This window comes from Embiotoca jacksoni, unplaced genomic scaffold (genome assembly GCF_022577435.1).
Source record: "Embiotoca jacksoni isolate LCO1_2020_lvr unplaced genomic scaffold, fEmbJac1.0.p SCAF_137, whole genome shotgun sequence".
Taxonomy (NCBI): Eukaryota; Metazoa; Chordata; class Actinopteri; family Embiotocidae; genus Embiotoca; species Embiotoca jacksoni.
Genome location: NW_027185271.1, coordinates 149,121 through 171,731, shown reverse-complemented (window position 1 = coordinate 171,731; position 22,611 = coordinate 149,121). Strand labels below are relative to the sequence as shown.

The window sequence follows — 22,611 nt, the reverse complement described above, 5'->3', positions numbered from 1 at the left end:
GCTTTATAACGGGTTTATAACGGTATTATAACGGCTTTATAACGGTATTATAACGACATTATAACGGCACTATAACGGCTTTATGACGGTTTTATAACGGCTTTATAACGGCTTTATAACGGTATTATAACGGCTTTATAATGGCTTTATAATGGCTTTATAACGGCTTTATAACGGGTTTATAACGGTATTATAACGGCTTTATAACGGTATTATAATGACATTATAACGGCTTTATAACGGCTTTATAATGGCTTTATAACGGCATTATAACGGTATAACACCGTCACTAACAGACACGTTGTGCTTTAGAGACAAAAAGGAAGCTGACATCCCCTGTAGATTATACACTGCTCAGGTGTAGGAGTGGACCGATGCTTTGATCCAGGTCTGGGAGGAGATCCCTCAGGAGAACATCCGTGGTCTCATCAGGAGCATGCCCAGGCGTTGTAGGGAGTGATACAGGCACGTGGAGGACACACACACTACTGAGACTCATTTGGACTTGTCTTCAAGAATCTCCACAGAAGTTGGATCAGCCTGTGATCTGATTTTTCCACTTTTATTTGGAGTATGATTTTGAATCCAGACCTCCATGGATAATGATTTTGATTTCCATTGATCATTCTGATGTTATCTTGTTCTCAACACATTCCACTATGTAATGAATAAAGATTTGAACTGGAATATTTCATTCATTGAGATCTAGGATGTGTTGTTTAAGTGTTCCCTTTATTTTTTGGAGCAGCGTATAAAATTGGTTTAAATAGCTAAAGTAACCAAATAAAATACTTTTTTAATATCGGTTGAAATGGGTTTTAATGTTCGTCTTGCGACATCTCTTCCAATTTATTGTAATTTTAAAATAAATGTCTCCTTTCACCAGGATATCCTGTAACTCAAATAGTACCGAAGGCACTCAAAGGCATCACTGCTCGAGCCGCTTCTGAGCCCCTCGCGCTGGAACTTGTAGTCTTTCTCCTCCGGTGCTGAACATTGATGATGTCACACGAGTCAGTGACCGGACTACATCCGGTCGGTACGGCAGCAAAAGTGGACCGACTGGAAACGTAGTCCACATTTAAAATATCTATTTTTTTCATCGAGCGCATCCAGAAATGTCACGATTTCATCGGAAGTGAATATTTGTTGTTTTGTCTAAATTCCTGAAAACGGTGAATAAAGTGAAACACGAGAAGCAGCAGGCTCGTAGAGTTTCAGAGGAATGAAGAGCTCGTTGTACTCACGGTGCTGAAACGTCACATGTCAGCTTCTCATGTTCTTCTACGAGGTGACGTCATAGGATGAAGCTGTCAGGGAGAAGCAGAGAGGAGGGGGCACACATCCCCCCTCTGGGTGTGTGTGTGTGTGTGTGTGTGTGTGTGTGTGTGTGTGTGTGTGTGTGTTCCAACATAACAGCCATTAGAATAATTAGAATAAATAGAGATCGTTATAAAAGGTTTATTCAGTCCAACAGGAAACTTTAATGTGAGCAGTTTAATCCAAAATTAGAAAGTTTTAGATCAGATGTTCAACACGACCTCAGAGAGGTTCCACAACCTCCACCCCTTCATGACCAGAACCGTGTGAGACCTCCACCCCTTCATGACCAGAACCGTGTGTCCCATCTTGAGTCCAAGTCCTCCTCCAGGTAAAGTCTGTAGAAATCCTTTCATGCACAGCAGCGCCCCCCAGAGGACAGCTGCAGCACAGAACTACAGAAATCAGCTGATGGAGCAGCAAATATTCAAATTCTCTCACTGCTGTCACGTGTTTCCTCTCTTCTACCTGTGTGTGTGTGTCTGTGTGTCTGTGTGTGTGTCTGTGTGTCTGTGTGTGTGTCTGTGGTGTGTGTGTGTGTGTGTGTGTCTGCGTGTGTCTGTGGTGTGTGTGTGTGTGTGAGTGTGTGTGAGTGTGTGTGTGTGTGTGAGTGTGTGAGTGTGTGTGAGTGTGTGTGTGTGTGTGTGAGTGTGTGAGTGTGTGTGTGTGTGAGTGTGTGTGTGAGTGTGTGTGTGTGTGTGTGTGTGTGTCTGCGTGTGTCTGTGTGTGTCTGTCTGTGTGTCTGTGGTGTGTGTGTGTGTGTCAGTATCATATTGGATCTCTGTTTGAGTTTCTCTGAATGTCTAATGTCCAGGTTCGGTGTCCCCTCCGCGGTCCGTCCGTCTCTGAGTCTCCGAATCTTTGAGTCTCTGAGTCTCCGAGTCTTTGAGTCTCGCAGTCTCTCCCACATCTTCTCCCTCCTGCCGTTAAATCAGCTGCATGATGCAAAGGATTATGGATAATACTGGTCTTCCAACCAGCCACAGAGAATGAAAATACAATTTTAAAATGATTAAAGGTCCTCCTTACTGAATAAAATCACTTTATTCTGTCAGTTTATTTGAGATGATTTGATGTCTTCTTGACGATAGAGGTCAAAGGTCAACAAACGTGGATGAGGATGCTGTGCTGCTTCAGTCGGGTCGTTCTCGGTCACACGTCGAGTGAAAGTTACGTCTTTGACTCCACTTGTGCTTCTTTTAAATTCTGGACCACCTGATTGTAAAAGATGACGACTCAGCTCTTTGACAGTTTTAAGGTGCACTTGGTTGAACTCTTCACACCAACACATCAAATCAACACGTGTGTCGCATGTTTCCTCTTCTGAAACATATCAAGCAGCTCTTCAGTGAATCACGATTTTACTCAAACATCCTCGACGCCGCAGCGTCACGCGATGGCTCGTCGCTCCTCTGTCTGTCCCAGCTTCTGTCTCTGGGTGTGGCGGGGTGGGTGAAAGGTCACAGGGTCAGGGGTCAGGGGTCAGGAGAAGGGGACTTCCCATCTCTGTGTGTAGGCGCTGAGTTCACAGGGGCTGATGACCAGCATCCGGGAGGAGTCCAATCCGTCCAGCGCCATCTCCGAGTCCAGGCAGAACCGGGACACCAGGTGCTCCAGGTGAGTCCCCGACTTCTGCCAGCGCTGCAGGACACAAGACAGAAACACGGTAGCAACATGAAACACGGGAAACGAACATGCAACAGTTCCGAAAAATCACGTGGAGAAACATATGGAAAACATCTTCATGGTGTCATGTGTGAAGCACACGTAGATTCACATGAAAACCTTTCCACATATATTCCTCATCTGATTATATGTTGCAGCACGTTGAGAACGTGTCATACGTGTGATCACGTGGAGAACATGTCTTACGTGTGATCACGTGGAGAACTCACGTGGAGAACGTGTCATACGTGTGATCACGTGGAGAACGTGTCATGCGTATGATCACGTGGAATTTAGAGTTTGACAGCACATCACAGGTCGGAGGTTACGACAGAGAGCCAGATGTTCAAACGAGTGTTCTGATTCCTGGAAACATATATCTGCCTTGTATATACATATATATATATATACATACATGTTTATATATCTAAATATATATGTATATATATATATAAGGCTCCTGTTCAGGATAAAGTGGGTTTAGATAATGGATGGATGGATATACATGTATACATTAAATACATTAAATCTACTGATCAACATTGTTCATGAAGGACAGACTGTGATTCCCCTCAGTCACCACTAGATGGAGGGCTCTCCCTTCTTCTACCATGAAGCAGCTCTGACCAAACTCAAACTGTGTGTGTGTGTGTGTGTGTGTGTGTGTGTGTGTGTGTGTGTGTGTGTGTGTGTGTGTGTATTATTCATAGCTGAAAACAAAGCAGCAGATCTGATGAGACATGAAAAGAGTCTTTTATCAGTCTGAACGTCACCAGTGGAAGAGAGAGAAGAAACCTGAGGAAAGAATGCACGTGTTCTATTTGTGTTGGTGTGTTCTATTTGTGTTGGTGTGTTCTATTTGTGTTGGTGTGTTCTATTTGTGTTGGTGTGTTCTATTTGTGTTGGTTTGTGTTGGTGTGTTCTATTTGTGTTGGTGTGTTCTATTTGTGTTGGTGTGCTCTATTTGTGTTGATGTGTTCTATTTGTGTTGGTGTGTTCTATTTGTGTTGGTGTGTTCTATTTGTGTTGGTGTGTTCTATTTGTGTTGGTGTGTTCTATTTGTGTTGGTTTGTGTTGGTGTGTTCTATTTGTGTTGTTGTATTTTAGCATGTTCTATTTGTGTTGGTTTGTGTTAGCGTGTTCTATTTGTGTTGGTTTGTGTTGGTGTGTTCTATTTGTGTTGGTTTGTGTTGGTGTGTTGTATTTGTGTTGGTTTGTGTTGGTGTGTTCTATTTGTGTTGGTGTATTTTAGCATGTTCTATTTGTGTTGGTTTGTGTTGGTGTGTTCTATTTGTGTTGGTGTGTTCTATTTGTGTTGGTGTATTTTAGCATGTTCTATTTGTGTTGGTTTGTGTTAGCGTGTTCTATTTGTGTTGGTGTGTTCTATTTGTGTTGGTGTGTTCTATTTGTGTTGGTGTGTTCTATTTGTGTTGGTTTGTGTTGGTGTGTTCTATTTGTGTTGGTGTGTTCTATTTGTGTTGGTTTGTGTTGGTGTGTTCTATTTGTGTTGGTGTGTTCTATTTGTATTGGTGTGTGTTGGTGTGTTCTATTTGTGTTGGTGTGTGTTGGTGTGTTCTATTTGTGTTGGTGTGTGTTGGTGTGTTCTATTTGTGTTGGTTTGTGTTAGCGTGTTCTATTTGTGTTGGTTTGTGTTGGTGTGTTCTATTTGTGTTGGTTTGTGTTGGTGTGTTCTATTTGTGTTGGTGTGTTCTATTTGTGTTGGTGTATTTTAGCATGTTCTATTTGTGTTGGTTTGTGTTAGCGTGTTCTATTTGTGTTGGTTTGTGTTGGTGTGTTCTATTTGTGTTGGTGTGTTCTATTTGTGTTAGTGTTTTCTATTTGTGTTGGTTTGTGTTGGTGTGTTCTATTTGTGTTGGTTTGTGTTGGTGTGTTCTATTTGTGTTGGTGTGTTCTATTTGTATTGGTTTGTGTTGGTGTGTTCTATTTGTGTTGGTTTGTGTTGGTGTGTTCTATTTGTGTTGGTTTGTGTTGGTGTGTTCTATTTGTGTTGGTGTGTGTTGGTGTGTTCTATTTGTGTTGGTGTGTGTTGGTGTGTTCTATTTGTGTTGGTGTGTGTTGGTGTGTGTTGGTGTGTTCTATTTGTGTTGGTTTGTGTTGGTGTGTTCTATTTGTGTTGGTGTGTTCTATTTGTGTTGGTGTGTTCTATTTGTGTTGGTGTGTTCTATTTGTGTTGGTTTGTGTTGGTGTGTTCTATTTGTGTTGGTGTGTTCTATTTGTGTTGGTTTGTGTTGGTGTGTTCTATTTGTGTTGGTGTGTGTTGGTGTGTTCTATTTGTGTTGGTGTGTTCTATTTGTGTTGGTATGTGTTGGTGTGTTCTATTTGTGTTGGTGTGTTCTATTTGTGTTGGTGTGTTCTATTTGTGTTGGTGTGTTCTATTTGTGTTGGTTTGTGTTGGTGTGTTCTATTTGTGTTGGTGTGTGTTGGTGTGTTCTATTTGTGTTGGTGTGTTCTATTTGTGTTGGTTTGTGTTGGTGTGTTCTATTTGTGTTGGTGTGTTCTATTTGTGTTGGTGTGTTCTATTTGTGTTGGTGTGTTCTATTTGTGTTGGTGTGTTCTATTTGTGTTGGTTTGTGTTGGTGTGTTCTATTTGTGTTGGTGTGTTCTATTTGTGTTGGTGTGCTCTATTTGTGTTGATGTGTTCTATTTGTGTTGGTGTGTTCTATTTGTGTTGGTGTGTTCTATTTGTGTTGGTGTGTTCTATTTGTGTTGGTGTGTTCTATTTGTGTTGGTTTGTGTTGGTGTGTTCTATTTGTGTTGTTGTATTTTAGCATGTTCTATTTGTGTTGGTTTGTGTTAGCGTGTTCTATTTGTGTTGGTTTGTGTTGGTGTGTTCTATTTGTGTTGGTTTGTGTTGGTGTGTTGTATTTGTGTTGGTTTGTGTTGGTGTGTTCTATTTGTGTTGGTGTATTTTAGCATGTTCTATTTGTGTTGGTTTGTGTTGGTGTGTTCTATTTGTGTTGGTGTGTTCTATTTGTGTTGGTGTATTTTAGCATGTTCTATTTGTGTTGGTTTGTGTTAGCGTGTTCTATTTGTGTTGGTGTGTTCTATTTGTGTTGGTGTGTTCTATTTGTGTTGGTGTGTTCTATTTGTGTTGGTTTGTGTTGGTGTGTTCTATTTGTGTTGGTGTGTTCTATTTGTGTTGGTTTGTGTTGGTGTGTTCTATTTGTGTTGGTGTGTTCTATTTGTATTGGTGTGTGTTGGTGTGTTCTATTTGTGTTGGTGTGTGTTGGTGTGTTCTATTTGTGTTGGTGTGTGTTGGTGTGTTCTATTTGTGTTGGTTTGTGTTAGCGTGTTCTATTTGTGTTGGTTTGTGTTGGTGTGTTCTATTTGTGTTGGTTTGTGTTGGTGTGTTCTATTTGTGTTGGTGTGTTCTATTTGTGTTGGTGTATTTTAGCATGTTCTATTTGTGTTGGTTTGTGTTAGCGTGTTCTATTTGTGTTGGTTTGTGTTGGTGTGTTCTATTTGTGTTGGTGTGTTCTATTTGTGTTAGTGTTTTCTATTTGTGTTGGTTTGTGTTGGTGTGTTCTATTTGTGTTGGTTTGTGTTGGTGTGTTCTATTTGTGTTGGTGTGTTCTATTTGTATTGGTTTGTGTTGGTGTGTTCTATTTGTGTTGGTTTGTGTTGGTGTGTTCTATTTGTGTTGGTTTGTGTTGGTGTGTTCTATTTGTGTTGGTGTGTGTTGGTGTGTTCTATTTGTGTTGGTGTGTGTTGGTGTGTTCTATTTGTGTTGGTGTGTGTTGGTGTGTGTTGGTGTGTTCTATTTGTGTTGGTTTGTGTTGGTGTGTTCTATTTGTGTTGGTGTGTTCTATTTGTGTTGGTGTGTTCTATTTGTGTTGGTGTGTTCTATTTGTGTTGGTTTGTGTTGGTGTGTTCTATTTGTGTTGGTGTGTTCTATTTGTGTTGGTTTGTGTTGGTGTGTTCTATTTGTGTTGGTGTGTGTTGGTGTGTTCTATTTGTGTTGGTGTGTTCTATTTGTGTTGGTATGTGTTGGTGTGTTCTATTTGTGTTGGTGTGTGTTGGTGTGTTCTATTTGTGTTGGTTTGTGTTGGTGTGTTCTATTTGTGTTGGTGTGTGTTGGTGTGTTCTATTTGTGTTGGTGTGTTCTATTTGTGTTGGTGTGTTCTATTTGTATTGGTATGTGTTGGTGTGTTCTATTTGTGTTGGTGTATGTTGGTGTGTTCTATTTGTGTTGGTGAGTTCTATTTGTTTTGGTGTGTGTTGGTGTGTTCTATTTGTGTTGGTGAGTTCTATTTGTGTTGGTGTATTTTAGCATGTTCTATTTGTGTTAGCGTGTTCTATTTGTGTTGGTGTGTTCTATTTGTATTGGTGTGTGTTGGTGTGTTCTATTTGTGTTGGTGTGTTCTTTTTGTGTTGGTTTGTGTTGGTGTGTTCTATTTGTGTTGGTGTGTTCTATTTGTGTTGGTTTGTGTTGGTGTGTTCTATTTGTGTTGGTTTGTGTTGGTGTGTTCTATTTGTGTTGGTGTGTTCTATTTGTGTTGGTGTGTTCTATTTGTGTTGGTTTGTGTTGGTGTGTTCTATTTGTGTTGGTGTGTTCTATTTGTGTTGGTTTGTGTTGGTGTGTTCTATTTGTGTTGGTGTGTTCTATTTGTGTTGGTGTGTTCTATTTGTGTTGGTTTGTGTTGGTGTGTTCTATTTGTGTTGGTGTGTTCTATTTGTGTTGGTTTGTGTTGGTGTGTTCTATTTGTGTTGGTGTGTTCTATTTGTGTTGGTTTGTGTTGGTGTGTTCTATTTGTGTTGGTTTGTGTTGGTGTGTTCTATTTGTGTTGGTGTGTGTTGGTGTGTTATATTTGTGTTGGTGTGTGTTGGTGTGTTCTATTTGTGTTGGTGTGTGTTGGTGTGTTCTATTTGTGTTGGTTTGTGTTGGTGTGTTCTATTTGTGTTGGTGTGTTCTATTTGTATTGGTGTGTGTTGGTGTGTTCTATTTGTGTTGGTGTGTGTTGGTGTGTTCTATTTGTGTTGGTGTGTGTTGGTGTGTTCTATTTGTGTTGGTGTGTTCTATTTGTGTTGGTATGTGTTGGTGTGTTCTATTTGTGTTGGTGTGTGTTGGTGTGTTCTATTTGTGTTGGTGTGTTCTATTTGTGTTGGTATGTGTTGGTGTGTTCTATTTGTGTTGGTGTGTGTTGGTGTGTTCTATTTGTGTTGGTTTGTGTTGGTGTGTTCTATTTGTGTTGGTGTGTGTTGGTGTGTTCTATTTGTGTTGGTGTGTTCTATTTGTGTTGGTGTGTTCTATTTGTATTGGTATGTGTTGGTGTGTTCTATTTGTGTTGGTGTGTGTTGGTGTGTTCTATTTGTGTTGGTGAGTTCTATTTGTTTTGGTGTGTGTTGGTGTGTTCTATTTGTGTTGGTGAGTTCTATTTGTGTTGGTGTATTTTAGCATGTTCTATTTGTGTTAGCGTGTTCTATTTGTGTTGGTGTGTTCTATTTGTATTGGTGTGTGTTGGTGTGTTCTATTTGTGTTGGTGTGTTCTATTTGTGTTGGTTTGTGTTGGTGTGTTCTATTTGTGTTGGTGTGTTCTATTTGTGTTGGTGTATTTTAGCATGTTCTATTTGTGTTGGTTTGTGTTAGCGTGTTCTATTTGTGTTGGTTTGTTCTATTTGTGTTGGTGTGTTCTATTTGTGTTGGTGTGTTCTATTTGTATTGGTATGTGTTGGTGTGTTCTATTTGTGTTGGTGTGTGTTGGTGTGTTCTATTTGTGTTGGTGAGTTCTATTTGTTTTGGTGTGTGTTGGTGTGTTCTATTTGTGTTGGTGAGTTCTATTTGTGTTGGTGTATTTTAGCATGTTCTATTTGTGTTAGCGTGTTCTATTTGTGTTGGTGTGTTCTATTTGTATTGGTGTGTGTTGGTGTGTTCTATTTGTGTTGGTATGTGTTGGTGTGTTCTATTTGTGTTGGTGTGTGTTGGTGTGTTCTATTTGTGTTGGTGTGTTCTATTTGTGTTGGTATGTGTTGGTGTGTTCTATTTGTGTTGGTGTGTGTTGGTGTGTTCTATTTGTGTTGGTGAGTTCTATTTGTGTTGGTGTATTTTAGCATGTTCTATTTGTGTTAGCGTGTTCTATTTGTGTTGGTGTGTTCTATTTGTATTGGTGTGTGTTGGTGTGTTCTATTTGTGTTGGTGTGTTCTATTTGTGTTGGTTTGTGTTGGTGTGTTCTATTTGTGTTGGTGTGTTCTATTTGTGTTGGTTTGTGTTGGTGTGTTCTATTTGTGTTGGTTTGTGTTGGTGTGTTCTATTTGTGTTGGTGTGTTCTATTTGTGTTGGTGTGTTCTATTTGTGTTGGTTTGTGTTGGTGTGTTCTATTTGTGTTGGTGTGTTCTATTTGTGTTGGTTTGTGTTGGTGTGTTCTATTTGTGTTGGTGTGTTCTATTTGTGTTGGTGTGTTCTATTTGTGTTGGTTTGTGTTGGTGTGTTCTATTTGTGTTGGTGTGTTCTATTTGTGTTGGTTTGTGTTGGTGTGTTCTATTTGTGTTGGTGTGTTCTATTTGTGTTGGTTTGTGTTGGTGTGTTCTATTTGTGTTGGTTTGTGTTGGTGTGTTCTATTTGTGTTGGTGTGTGTTGGTGTGTTATATTTGTGTTGGTGTGTGTTGGTGTGTTCTATTTGTGTTGGTGTGTGTTGGTGTGTTCTATTTGTGTTGGTTTGTGTTGGTGTGTTCTATTTGTGTTGGTGTGTTCTATTTGTATTGGTGTGTGTTGGTGTGTTCTATTTGTGTTGGTGTGTGTTGGTGTGTTCTATTTGTGTTGGTGTGTGTTGGTGTGTTCTATTTGTGTTGGTGTGTTCTATTTGTGTTGGTATGTGTTGGTGTGTTCTATTTGTGTTGGTGTGTGTTGGTGTGTTCTATTTGTGTTGGTTTGTGTTGGTGTGTTCTATTTGTGTTGGTGTGTGTTGGTGTGTTCTATTTGTGTTGGTGTGTTCTATTTGTGTTGGTGTGTTCTATTTGTGTTGGTGTGTTCTATTTGTATTGGTATGTGTTGGTGTGTTCTATTTGTGTTGGTGTGTGTTGGTGTGTTCTATTTGTGTTGGTGAGTTCTATTTGTTTTGGTGTGTGTTGGTGTGTTCTATTTGTGTTGGTGAGTTCTATTTGTGTTGGTGTATTTTAGCATGTTCTATTTGTGTTAGCGTGTTCTATTTGTGTTGGTGTGTTCTATTTGTATTGGTGTGTGTTGGTGTGTTCTATTTGTGTTGGTGTGTTCTATTTGTGTTGGTTTGTGTTGGTGTGTTCTATTTGTGTTGGTGTGTTCTATTTGTGTTGGTGTATTTTAGCATGTTCTATTTGTGTTGGTTTGTGTTAGCGTGTTCTATTTGTGTTGGTTTGTTCTATTTGTGTTGGTGTGTTCTATTTGTGTTGGTGTGTTCTATTTGTATTGGTATGTGTTGGTGTGTTCTATTTGTGTTGGTGTGTGTTGGTGTGTTCTATTTGTGTTGGTGAGTTCTATTTGTTTTGGTGTGTGTTGGTGTGTTCTATTTGTGTTGGTGAGTTCTATTTGTGTTGGTGTATTTTAGCATGTTCTATTTGTGTTAGCGTGTTCTATTTGTGTTGGTGTGTTCTATTTGTATTGGTGTGTGTTGGTGTGTTCTATTTGTGTTGGTATGTGTTGGTGTGTTCTATTTGTGTTGGTGTGTGTTGGTGTGTTCTATTTGTGTTGGTGTGTGTTGGTGTGTTCTATTTGTGTTGGTTTGTGTTGGTGTGTTCTATTTGTGTTGGTGTGTGTTGGTGTGTTCTATTTGTGTTGGTGTGTTCTATTTGTGTTGGTGTGTTCTATTTGTGTTGGTGTGTTCTATTTGTGTTGGTGTGTGTTGGTGTGTTCTATTTGTGTTGGTGTGTTCTATTTGTGTTGGTGTGTTCTATTTGTGTTGGTGTGTTCTATTTGTATTGGTATGTGTTGGTGTGTTCTATTTGTGTTGGTGTGTGTTGGTGTGTTCTATTTGTGTTGGTGAGTTCTATTTGTTTTGGTGTGTGTTGGTGTGTTCTATTTGTGTTGGTGAGTTCTATTTGTGTTGGTGTATTTTAGCATGTTCTATTTGTGTTAGCGTGTTCTATTTGTGTTGGTGTGTTCTATTTGTATTGGTGTGTGTTGGTGTGTTCTATTTGTGTTGGTGTGTTCTATTTGTGTTGGTTTGTGTTGGTGTGTTCTATTTGTGTTGGTGTGTTCTATTTGTGTTGGTGTATTTTAGCATGTTCTATTTGTGTTGGTTTGTGTTAGCGTGTTCTATTTGTGTTGGTTTGTTCTATTTGTGTTGGTGTGTTCTATTTGTGTTGGTGTGTTCTATTTGTTTTGGTGTGTGTTGGTGTGTTCTATTTGTGTTGGTGTGTGTTGGTGTGTTCTATTTGTGTTGGTGTGTTCTATTTGTGTTGGTGTGTTCTATTTGTTTTGGTGTGTGTTGGTGTGTTCTATTTGTGTTGGTGTGTTCTATTTGTGTTGGTATGTGTTGGTGTGTTCTATTTGTGTTGGTGAGTTCTATTTGTGTTGGTGTATTTTAGCATGTTCTATTTGTGTTAGCGTGTTCTATTTGTGTTGGTGTGTTCTATTTGTATTGGTGTGTGTTGGTGTGTTCTATTTGTGTTGGTGTGTTCTATTTGTGTTGGTTTGTGTTGGTGTGTTCTATTTGTGTTGGTGTGTTCTATTTGTGTTGGTTTGTGTTGGTGTGTTCTATTTGTGTTGGTTTGTGTTGGTGTGTTCTATTTGTGTTGGTGTGTTCTATTTGTGTTGGTGTGTTCTATTTGTGTTGGTTTGTGTTGGTGTGTTCTATTTGTGTTGGTGTGTTCTATTTGTGTTGGTTTGTGTTGGTGTGTTCTATTTGTGTTGGTGTGTTCTATTTGTGTTGGTGTGTTCTATTTGTGTTGGTTTGTGTTGGTGTGTTCTATTTGTGTTGGTGTGTTCTATTTGTGTTGGTTTGTGTTGGTGTGTTCTATTTGTGTTGGTGTGTTCTATTTGTGTTGGTTTGTGTTGGTGTGTTCTATTTGTGTTGGTTTGTGTTGGTGTGTTCTATTTGTGTTGGTGTGTGTTGGTGTGTTATATTTGTGTTGGTGTGTGTTGGTGTGTTCTATTTGTGTTGGTGTGTGTTGGTGTGTTCTATTTGTGTTGGTTTGTGTTGGTGTGTTCTATTTGTGTTGGTGTGTTCTATTTGTATTGGTGTGTGTTGGTGTGTTCTATTTGTGTTGGTGTGTGTTGGTGTGTTCTATTTGTGTTGGTGTGTGTTGGTGTGTTCTATTTGTGTTGGTGTGTTCTATTTGTGTTGGTATGTGTTGGTGTGTTCTATTTGTGTTGGTGTGTGTTGGTGTGTTCTATTTGTGTTGGTTTGTGTTGGTGTGTTCTATTTGTGTTGGTGTGTGTTGGTGTGTTCTATTTGTGTTGGTGTGTTCTATTTGTGTTGGTGTGTTCTATTTGTGTTGGTGTGTTCTATTTGTATTGGTATGTGTTGGTGTGTTCTATTTGTGTTGGTGTGTGTTGGTGTGTTCTATTTGTGTTGGTGAGTTCTATTTGTTTTGGTGTGTGTTGGTGTGTTCTATTTGTGTTGGTGAGTTCTATTTGTGTTGGTGTATTTTAGCATGTTCTATTTGTGTTAGCGTGTTCTATTTGTGTTGGTGTGTTCTATTTGTATTGGTGTGTGTTGGTGTGTTCTATTTGTGTTGGTGTGTTCTATTTGTGTTGGTTTGTGTTGGTGTGTTCTATTTGTGTTGGTGTGTTCTATTTGTGTTGGTGTATTTTAGCATGTTCTATTTGTGTTGGTTTGTGTTAGCGTGTTCTATTTGTGTTGGTTTGTTCTATTTGTGTTGGTGTGTTCTATTTGTGTTGGTGTGTTCTATTTGTATTGGTATGTGTTGGTGTGTTCTATTTGTGTTGGTGTGTGTTGGTGTGTTCTATTTGTGTTGGTGAGTTCTATTTGTTTTGGTGTGTGTTGGTGTGTTCTATTTGTGTTGGTGAGTTCTATTTGTGTTGGTGTATTTTAGCATGTTCTATTTGTGTTAGCGTGTTCTATTTGTGTTGGTGTGTTCTATTTGTATTGGTGTGTGTTGGTGTGTTCTATTTGTGTTGGTATGTGTTGGTGTGTTCTATTTGTGTTGGTGTGTGTTGGTGTGTTCTATTTGTGTTGGTGTGTGTTGGTGTGTTCTATTTGTGTTGGTTTGTGTTGGTGTGTTCTATTTGTGTTGGTGTGTGTTGGTGTGTTCTATTTGTGTTGGTGTGTTCTATTTGTGTTGGTGTGTTCTATTTGTGTTGGTGTGTTCTATTTGTGTTGGTGTGTGTTGGTGTGTTCTATTTGTGTTGGTGTGTTCTATTTGTGTTGGTGTGTTCTATTTGTGTTGGTGTGTTCTATTTGTATTGGTATGTGTTGGTGTGTTCTATTTGTGTTGGTGTGTGTTGGTGTGTTCTATTTGTGTTGGTGAGTTCTATTTGTTTTGGTGTGTGTTGGTGTGTTCTATTTGTGTTGGTGAGTTCTATTTGTGTTGGTGTATTTTAGCATGTTCTATTTGTGTTAGCGTGTTCTATTTGTGTTGGTGTGTTCTATTTGTATTGGTGTGTGTTGGTGTGTTCTATTTGTGTTGGTGTGTTCTATTTGTGTTGGTTTGTGTTGGTGTGTTCTATTTGTGTTGGTGTGTTCTATTTGTGTTGGTGTATTTTAGCATGTTCTATTTGTGTTGGTTTGTGTTAGCGTGTTCTATTTGTGTTGGTTTGTTCTATTTGTGTTGGTGTGTTCTATTTGTGTTGGTGTGTTCTATTTGTTTTGGTGTGTGTTGGTGTGTTCTATTTGTGTTGGTGTGTGTTGGTGTGTTCTATTTGTGTTGGTGTGTTCTATTTGTGTTGGTGTGTTCTATTTGTTTTGGTGTGTGTTGGTGTGTTCTATTTGTGTTGGTGTGTGTTGGTGTGTTCTATTTGTGTTGGTTTGTTCTATTTGTGTTGGTGTGTTCTATTTGTGTTGGTGTGTTCTATTTGTTTTGGTATGTGTTGGTGTGTTCTATTTGTGTTGGTGTGTGTTGGTGTGTTCTATTTGTGTTGGTGAGTTCTATTTGTTTTGGTGTGTGTTGGTGTGTTCTATTTGTGTTGGTGAGTTCTATTTGTGTTGGTGTATTTTAGCATGTTCTATTTGTGTTAGCGTGTTCTATTTGTGTTGGTGTGTTCTATTTGTATTGGTGTGTGTTGGTGTGTTCTATTTGTGTTGGTATGTGTTGGTGTGTTCTATTTGTGTTGGTGTGTGTTGGTGTGTTCTATTTGTGTTGGTGTGTGTTGGTGTGTTCTATTTGTGTTGGTTTGTGTTGGTGTGTTCTATTTGTGTTGGTGTGTGTTGGTGTGTTCTATTTGTGTTGGTGTGTTCTATTTGTGTTGGTGTGTTCTATTTGTGTTGGTGTGTTCTATTTGTGTTGGTGTGTGTTGGTGTGTTCTATTTGTGTTGGTGTGTTCTATTTGTGTTGGTGTGTTCTATTTGTGTTGGTGTGTTCTATTTGTATTGGTATGTGTTGGTGTGTTCTATTTGTGTTGGTGTGTGTTGGTGTGTTCTATTTGTGTTGGTGAGTTCTATTTGTTTTGGTGTGTGTTGGTGTGTTCTATTTGTGTTGGTGAGTTCTATTTGTGTTGGTGTATTTTAGCATGTTCTATTTGTGTTAGCGTGTTCTATTTGTGTTGGTGTGTTCTATTTGTATTGGTGTGTGTTGGTGTGTTCTATTTGTGTTGGTGTGTTCTATTTGTGTTGGTTTGTGTTGGTGTGTTCTATTTGTGTTGGTGTGTTCTATTTGTGTTGGTGTATTTTAGCATGTTCTATTTGTGTTGGTTTGTGTTAGCGTGTTCTATTTGTGTTGGTTTGTTCTATTTGTGTTGGTGTGTTCTATTTGTGTTGGTGTGTTCTATTTGTTTTGGTGTGTGTTGGTGTGTTCTATTTGTGTTGGTGTGTGTTGGTGTGTTCTATTTGTGTTGGTGTGTTCTATTTGTGTTGGTGTGTTCTATTTGTTTTGGTGTGTGTTGGTGTGTTCTATTTGTGTTGGTGTGTGTTGGTGTGTTCTATTTGTGTTGGTTTGTTCTATTTGTGTTGGTGTGTTCTATTTGTGTTGGTGTGTTCTATTTGTTTTGGTATGTGTTGGTGTGTTCTATTTGTGTTGGTGTGTGTTGGTGTGTTCTATTTGTGTTGGTGAGTTCTATTTGTTTTGGTGTGTGTTGGTGTGTTCTATTTGTGTTGGTGAGTTCTATTTGTGTTGGTGTATTTTAGCATGTTCTATTTGTGTTAGCGTGTTCTATTTGTGTTGGTGTGTTCTATTTGTATTGGTGTGTGTTGGTGTGTTCTATTTGTGTTGGTGTGTTCTATTTGTGTTGGTTTGTGTTGGTGTGTTCTATTTGTGTTGGTGTGTTCTATTTGTGTTGGTGTATTTTAGCATGTTCTATTTGTGTTGGTTTGTGTTAGCGTGTTCTATTTGTGTTGGTTTGTGTTGGTGTGTTCTATTTGTGTTGGTGTGTTCTATTTGTGTTGGTGTGTTCTATTTGTGTTGGTGTGTTCTATTTGTGTTGGTGTGTTCTATTTGTGTTGGTGTGTGTTGGTGTGTTCTATTTGTGTTGGTGTGTTCTATTTGTGTTGGTATGTGTTGGTGTGTTCTATTTGTGTTGGTGTGTGTTGGTGTGTTCTATTTGTGTTGGTGTGTGTTGGTGTGTTCTATTTGTGTTGGTGTGTTCTATTTGTGTTGGTATGTGTTGGTGTGTTCTATTTGTGTTGGTGTGTTCTATTTGTGTTGGTGTATTTTAGCATGTTCTATTTGTGTTGGTTTGTGTTAGCGTGTTCTATTTGTGTTGGTTTGTGTTGGTGTGTTCTATTTGTGTTGGTGTGTTCTATTTGTGTTGGTGTGTTCTATTTGTGTTGGTGTGTTCTATTTGTGTTGGTGTGTTGGTGTGTTCTATTTGTGTTGGTGTGTTCTATTTGTGTTGGTGTGTGTTGGTGTGTTCTATTTGTGTTGGTGTGTTCTATTTGTGTTGGTGTGTTGGTGTGTTCTATTTGTGTTGGTGTGTTGGTGTGTTCTATTTGTGTTGGTGTGTTCTATTTGTGTTGGTGTGTTCTATTTGTATTGGTATGTGTTGGTGTGTTCTATTTGTGTTGGTGTGTGTTGGTGTGTTCTATTTGTGTTGGTGTGTGATTTTTGTGTTGGTGTGTGTTGGTGTGTTCTATTTGTGTTGGTGTGTTCTATTTGTGTTGGTGTGTTCTATTTGTGTTGGTGTGTTCTATTTGTGTTGGTGTGTTCTATTTGTGTCGGTGTGTGATTTTTGTGTCTTTGTTTCAGTGTGGGTCGGTGCGGAGCGGCCATATTGTCTTTGCTGAGCCTCTGAGGTGTGTTGCTGTCATCTTGATGTGGTAAGGCCTTGTAACAACACACACACACACACACACACACACACACACACACACACACACACACACACACACACACACACACACACTGGCAGAGCAGTTCTGGGCTGCATCTTTTTAATTGAAGAAAGAAGAGTGACGGATAATTAAAAGTAATCAATTAGTATTCACCTCGTTACTGACCAATAATACATCCAATAATAAACACACATCCAATAATACACACACACACACACACACACACACACACACACACACACACACACACACACACACACACACACACATCCAATAATACACACACACATACACACACATCCAATAACCCCTCCTCCCTTCCCTGTCTGTCTGTCTTGCTTCACCTTCTCCACCTGTTCCTCCCTCTGTCTGTCTCTCAGGTGATTTATTGGTTGTCAGGTTGTTCTGTGCTGCAGGGGATTCTGGGACGCCGTCAAGGTGCCCAGTGGCTAATGACAAGTGTGTGTGTGTGTGTGTGTGTGTGTGTGTGTGTGTGTGTGTGTGTGTGTCTGTCTGTGTGTGTGTGTGTGTGTGTGTGTGTGTGTGTGTGTGTGTGTGTGTGTGTGTGTGTGTGTGTGCGCACAATCATCTTTAGATAAATGTAACTTTAGATTGTTATTAGTTGGATTAATTAACATTTAGATGATTTTTTTTTTAGCGATATGATGAACGGTAGTGACTCACCTGCAGCTACGCACCACCTGTGTGTGTGTGCGCGTGTGTGTGTGTGTGTGTCTGTGTGTCTGTGTGTGTGTGTGTGTGTGCATGTGTGTCTGTGCGCGTGTGTGCGCGTCCATGTGTGTCTGTGCGCGTGTGTGTGTGTCTGTGTGCGTGTGTGTGCGCGTGTGCGTGTGTGTGTGTGTGTGTCTGTGTGCGTGTGTGTGTGTGTGTGTGTGTGTGTGCAGACCTGCTTGCTGTCCGCCATGTTGCAGGGCAACAGCAGCACCTGTGATGCGGGGAAGGTGGTGGAGAGCGCCAGGCAGAGCTGCTGCTGGCGGATCTGCTGTCCGTGCGTGTAAATCCACTCCTGCAGGACACAAACTGTCAGTCAGCGTTTATCTTCTCTTTCTTTAAACCGTTGTTTTGTTTTGACATTCCCGAGGACGTCTTTGGTCCTACACAAGATAAGAAGTCAGGAAGATGAAGAATTCTAGGCAAAGACACAAAGAGGTGAACACATTCAGTTTGGTCCCATTTAGTGGTGAAAATACAACACGGGGCCAAAGTATGTGGACAGCTGAGCATTGCAGCTGAACGTGACCGATGAACGTGTCCATCCTCCACCAGCAGCATCAACCTGCTGCTCTGCGTTCAGCTCCTTCTGCAGACTGCAGGGATTCGGTCCCATTCAGGAGCATCAGGGAGGTCTCCGTGTTTTATCTGCAATATCTGACCGCCGCCGGTTTATTTCACCGTGTGATTGATTTATTGAGCTGCAGCTCAGAGAATGACACCGGAGGTTAATTGGTCCTGTAGCTCAATATCTTCTCTGCTGGAGCCTCCACGGTTCACAACACAGCAAACTCACAGCAGACAACAAGGACCTGCTCATCAGCTCCACATCTGGTTCATACAGGATTTCAATCCTCTTATACCATCAATCTTACACCCTCATCAATATTCTGTTTTATATGATCTCATCCCACATTTGTATTAAATTCATATTTAGATGTATTTATTTTGCATTTTCTAGCTAAAACGTTTTATGCAAACGGCACTGTGGGGTTGTGCACAAGTTCACAATGAGAATCGTTCTCTCTGTAATGTAATGAATCTGTGTGTATGATGAACCGTAGTGTAGTGATGAGTGTCTGGCCATCATCAGACTCCTTACAGGTAAACACCTCCTAGTTTACAGGTAAACACCTCCTAGTTTACATGTAAACACCTCCTAGTTTACATGTAAATACCTCTTAGTTTACAGGTAAACACCTTCTAGTTTACATGTAAACACCTTCTAGTTTACATGTAAACACCTCCTGGTTTACAAGTAAACACCTCCTGGTTTACAGGTAAACACCTTCTAGTTTACATGTAAACACCTCCTAGTTTACATGTAAATACCTCTTAGTTTACAGGTAAACACCTCTCAGTTTACAGGTAAAAACCTCCTGGTTTACAGGTAAAAACCTCCTAGTTTACAGGTAAACACCTCCTGGTTTACATGTAAACACCTCCTAGTTTACAGGTAAAAACCTCCTGGTTTACATGTAAACACCTCCTAGTTTACAGGTAAAAACCTCCTGGTTTACATGTAAACACCTCCTAGTTTACAGGTAAAAACCTCCTGGTTTACAGGTACTCTACAACTCTACAGATCTAATTCTTCTCTCTAAAAAGGAGTTTATTTACAACCTGGATGAACAGGTGAGTTTCAACCATCTTCATCTCTAAACAGACTTCAATCCTCAGACAGACAGCTGTCAGTACAGGTAGGAAGGTTTACACACCTGAAACCACCTGGTTAAAGATCAACCTCTTCACACACATCAGCCATAAACGTGAGACCCTGAGTTCCCAGAAGGTTGTTCAACGATACTTCAGCTCCTGAAACTGGACATTCGTGGTGTAAAGACGTGTTTCAGTGATGAGCGGTTGGAGGGAGACTGCAGACAGTCAGGACGGAAAAACACAATCTTCCTTTCATGTGCTTTTAATTAGATCGGCTGTGGATGTTCGCCAACCTCGAGGGAAAACTGCTTTTTCACTTTTCAAACTGACAGAATGAAATTCATTAAATTCAGAAACCTTCCCACCTGGGAGCCGCCAGCTCCAACCCGACTTCAGAACATGAACCAACAGGGACGGAGCGCTTCCTTCAGGGCTCCACTGATAACAGACTCTCACCTCCCTGTGGTTTCCTCAAGAGTTCAGGGATTTGAACCAGCAACCTTCCAGACATACGTGGCCGCTCCAGCCTTCAGCTCTCTGCACCAATCACAGCCTCCTCACACTAAACACGCAATATAACAATTCAACTGGTATTAATTACAGTACACACACACACACACACACACACACACACACACACACACACACACACACACACACACACAGATGTACACACACACACACACACATACACAGACACACGCACAGACGCACATACACACACACGCTCACAGACACACACATACACACCCTTATTGTACATTGACATGATGCTCCGAACCAGAAACACACCTTCTCCAACCTGATTATTGTCTCACGTCTGTACGTACGTACATTTACTGAAGACCCTCGGAAGGAGACGCAGAGGTGAATGGAGGTGAATGAAGGTGAATGAAGGTGAATGAAGGTGAATGAAGGTGAATGAAGGTGAGCGGAGGTGAATGGAGGTGAAGCAGTTCCTCCATTTAAATCTGTTTGTCTGTTTGTTTCCCAGCTCATCGCTGCACATTCACTCATTCAGTCACAGTCAGGTAACAAACAGGAAGTCTCTGGCTTCATATTTCAGCAGCTTTCAGATGGTCCAGATGATATGAAGTGAATCAGCAGACAGATGTTGATGATGTTAAGGTGGAGCTTAAAGATCTAAACACACTTTGTTATCTCCATTCATAAAATCTTTAAGTGTGAATTGTATACATTGAATATGTCGGCAGGTCTGTTATGAAAAAAATAAAATAACCTCAATAAGACAACTTGTTAGAATAAAATATACAATAATGAAATAAGAATCTTTGATCATGTGTTTTCATTTTGGTTATAATTAGTATTTTTAAATAATCTGACATGAAAGATGACTATAATCTGAGTATCATTATAATCCTAAATACTGTTTTTATCATGTGAGAACTGAAGGATGCAGCTGGCTGATCCGCTGAGCTCAGTTCATGAGGATGTTTAAATGCTTCTAATAAAACAGTATTGATGTTCCCCTGTAAAACCATGAGATCTTCAGTTGTCCTCCGCTGATCCTCCGTATCTAACGGTCCTCCCTGCATCTCTGAGTCCTGACTGACGTACCTGATTGATGGCCACGCCCTCCTTTCCGCTGCAGGGAGCTAACATGAGGACGGGCGTCTCTTGTCCGTCCAACCTCCGCGACTCCAGACAGTTCTGTCTCTGTCGGACCGCCCCGGACCGCGACTCTGAGTCGTCTGGAACCCTGATGAGGAACAAAACTTCCTTTAGATGTATTTTACATCAGATTGTAGGAATGTGGAAACAACACACCGAGTACAGAAGCAGAACGACAGCGTGAGGCGCCTCATGTCTGAAGACACTGAAAGAAGGACAAGGAGCCTCCTGGTCCTGGTTGTCATGGACACAAACATGACCACCAAAATCTAATCAGCTCTTCCTGGAGTCACCACAAGATGAGGAGAACCGGAGGATGGATCAGACCACTGGTCCTCCTCAGCTAACAGGAATAATAAGAGAGAGTGTTTAATAGTTGGAGTGAACTGAGTCTTTACTATCTAAGAACAAATCCATCTAACTGTGAGGCTGCAGGAGACTCGTCATCTCAGCAGATCTCATTAACCACTTATAGATATTAATCTGACACTCATTTATCAGCGGCTGAAAAATGACGCGTTGCACCTTTAAGAAATCCGCTGAAGGCCACGATTCTCCGAACTCATTACTCAGAAAGTTTCGTCCTCTCTGATAAACTTCTGGTTAATTTCTCGGCTGCGGTGAAATCGTGGGGCTTAAACCCTGCAGCATTAAGTCAATCTGCTATCTGTGTTTTAACGAGCCGTTAAAGGTTCTCCTGCCTCTGAAGGGTCAGATCGCTCCTCCTCCTCATTCTGGGGGATTAACACCAGCCTCAGTGATGGAGGGCTCTGTTAGTGTGTGTGTGTGTGTGTGTGTGTGTGTGTGTGTGTGTGTGTGTGTGTGTGTGTGTGTATGTGTGTGTGTATGTGTATGTGTGTGTGTATGTGTGTGTGTGTGTGTGTATGTGTATGTGTGTGCGTGCGTGCGTGCGTGCGTGTGTTGAACTGAGTGTGTGTTGATCTGAGTGTGTTGATCTGAGTGTGTTGATCTGAGTGTGTTGAACTGAGTGTGTTGAACTGAGTGTGTTGAACTGAGTGTGTGTTGAACTGAGTGTGTTGATCTGAGTGTGTTGAACTGAGTGTGTTGAACTGAGTGTGTTGAACTGAGTGTGTGTTGAACTGAGTGTGTTGAACTGAGTGTGTTGAACTGAGTGTGTGTTGAACTGAGTGTGTTGATCTGAGTGTGTTGAACTGAGTGTGTTGAACTGAGTGTGTTGAACTGAGTGTGTGTTGATCTGAGTGTGTTGATCTGAGTGTGTTGAACTGAGTGTGTTGAACTGAGTGTGTTGAACTGAGTGTGTGTTGAACTGAGTGTGTTGAACTGAGTGTGTTGAACTGAGTGTGTGTTGAACTGAGTGTGTTGAACTGAGTGTGTGTTGAACTGAGTGTGTTGAACTGAGTGTGTGTTGAACTGAGTGTGTTGAACTGAGTGTGTTGAACTGAGTGTGTGTTGAACTGAGTGTGTTGAACTGAGTGTGTGTTGAACTGAGTGTGTTGAACTGAGTGTGTTGAACTGAGTGTGTGTTGAACTGAGTGTGTTGAACTGAGTGTGTTGAACTGAGTGTTTTTTGAAGTGTGTGTGAGAAAAGAAGTGTTTAAATGACAGCGTTTGTGTAACCTGAAGGTTTCTGTGTCAACAGGTGTGTGTATGTGTGTGTTGTATGTATATGAAAGGGATTAATGTGTGACTGTGTGTAGGTGGGAGTGTGTGTGTTTGTGTGTGTTGTGTGGGTGTGAGGAACCAGGACCGCTGGGAGCTCAGCCAATCAGGACGGAGAGATTTGACACAGGAGGTGAATGAGGTTTTTTAGAAGGTGTTTTCTCACTGTGACCTTTGACCTACTTTATTTTAAATAGCCAAACACAGCTCAGCCATGCTACATGCATCTCCAGCCTGTCTGACCTGTGATTGGAAGTTATTTTGCTGCTTTCATAAAGCTGCAGTCACACAGTGAAGAGAATAATTCCTGCAGAGCGACTTCATAAAAGATGTGAATGTGCATCAATATATTGATCAATTCAATATTGAATGTGAGCAGCTGTAGTCACTCAGTTTGAAGATAAGAGACCAATTGAAGCAGAATATTCTGTGAAATCCTGATTTATAATCCTTAATAATGTTCATCTGACGAACCTGATGGTGCCTCATCTTTCACAATATACAGCCTCAGTTTATTTATTATTTGGGGCTTCATGTTATAGAGAAGGTTGATTTCTCAGAGCTGACAAAGCAGAGCCTCAGATG

At 40.5% G+C, this 22,611-nt stretch overlaps 1 protein-coding gene across 1 annotated transcript in view; it reads right to left on the bottom strand.

The window, feature by feature from the left end:
* Positions 1-1,447: 1,447 nt before the first annotated feature.
* The window catches only part of galnt14 (UDP-N-acetyl-alpha-D-galactosamine:polypeptide N-acetylgalactosaminyltransferase 14 (GalNAc-T14)), a 133,358-nt gene continuing 112,194 nt past the window's right edge, over positions 1,448-22,611 (bottom strand). Inside the window, exons 13-15 of the mRNA XM_069147237.1 lie at positions 20,332-20,473; positions 17,270-17,389; positions 1,448-2,961 (exon numbers count right to left, since the gene is read on the bottom strand). Coding sequence (XP_069003338.1) covers positions 2,803-2,961; positions 17,270-17,389; positions 20,332-20,473 — 421 coding nt within the window. The 3' untranslated portion in view covers positions 1,448-2,802. The remainder of the gene's footprint in view (positions 2,962-17,269; positions 17,390-20,331; positions 20,474-22,611) is intronic.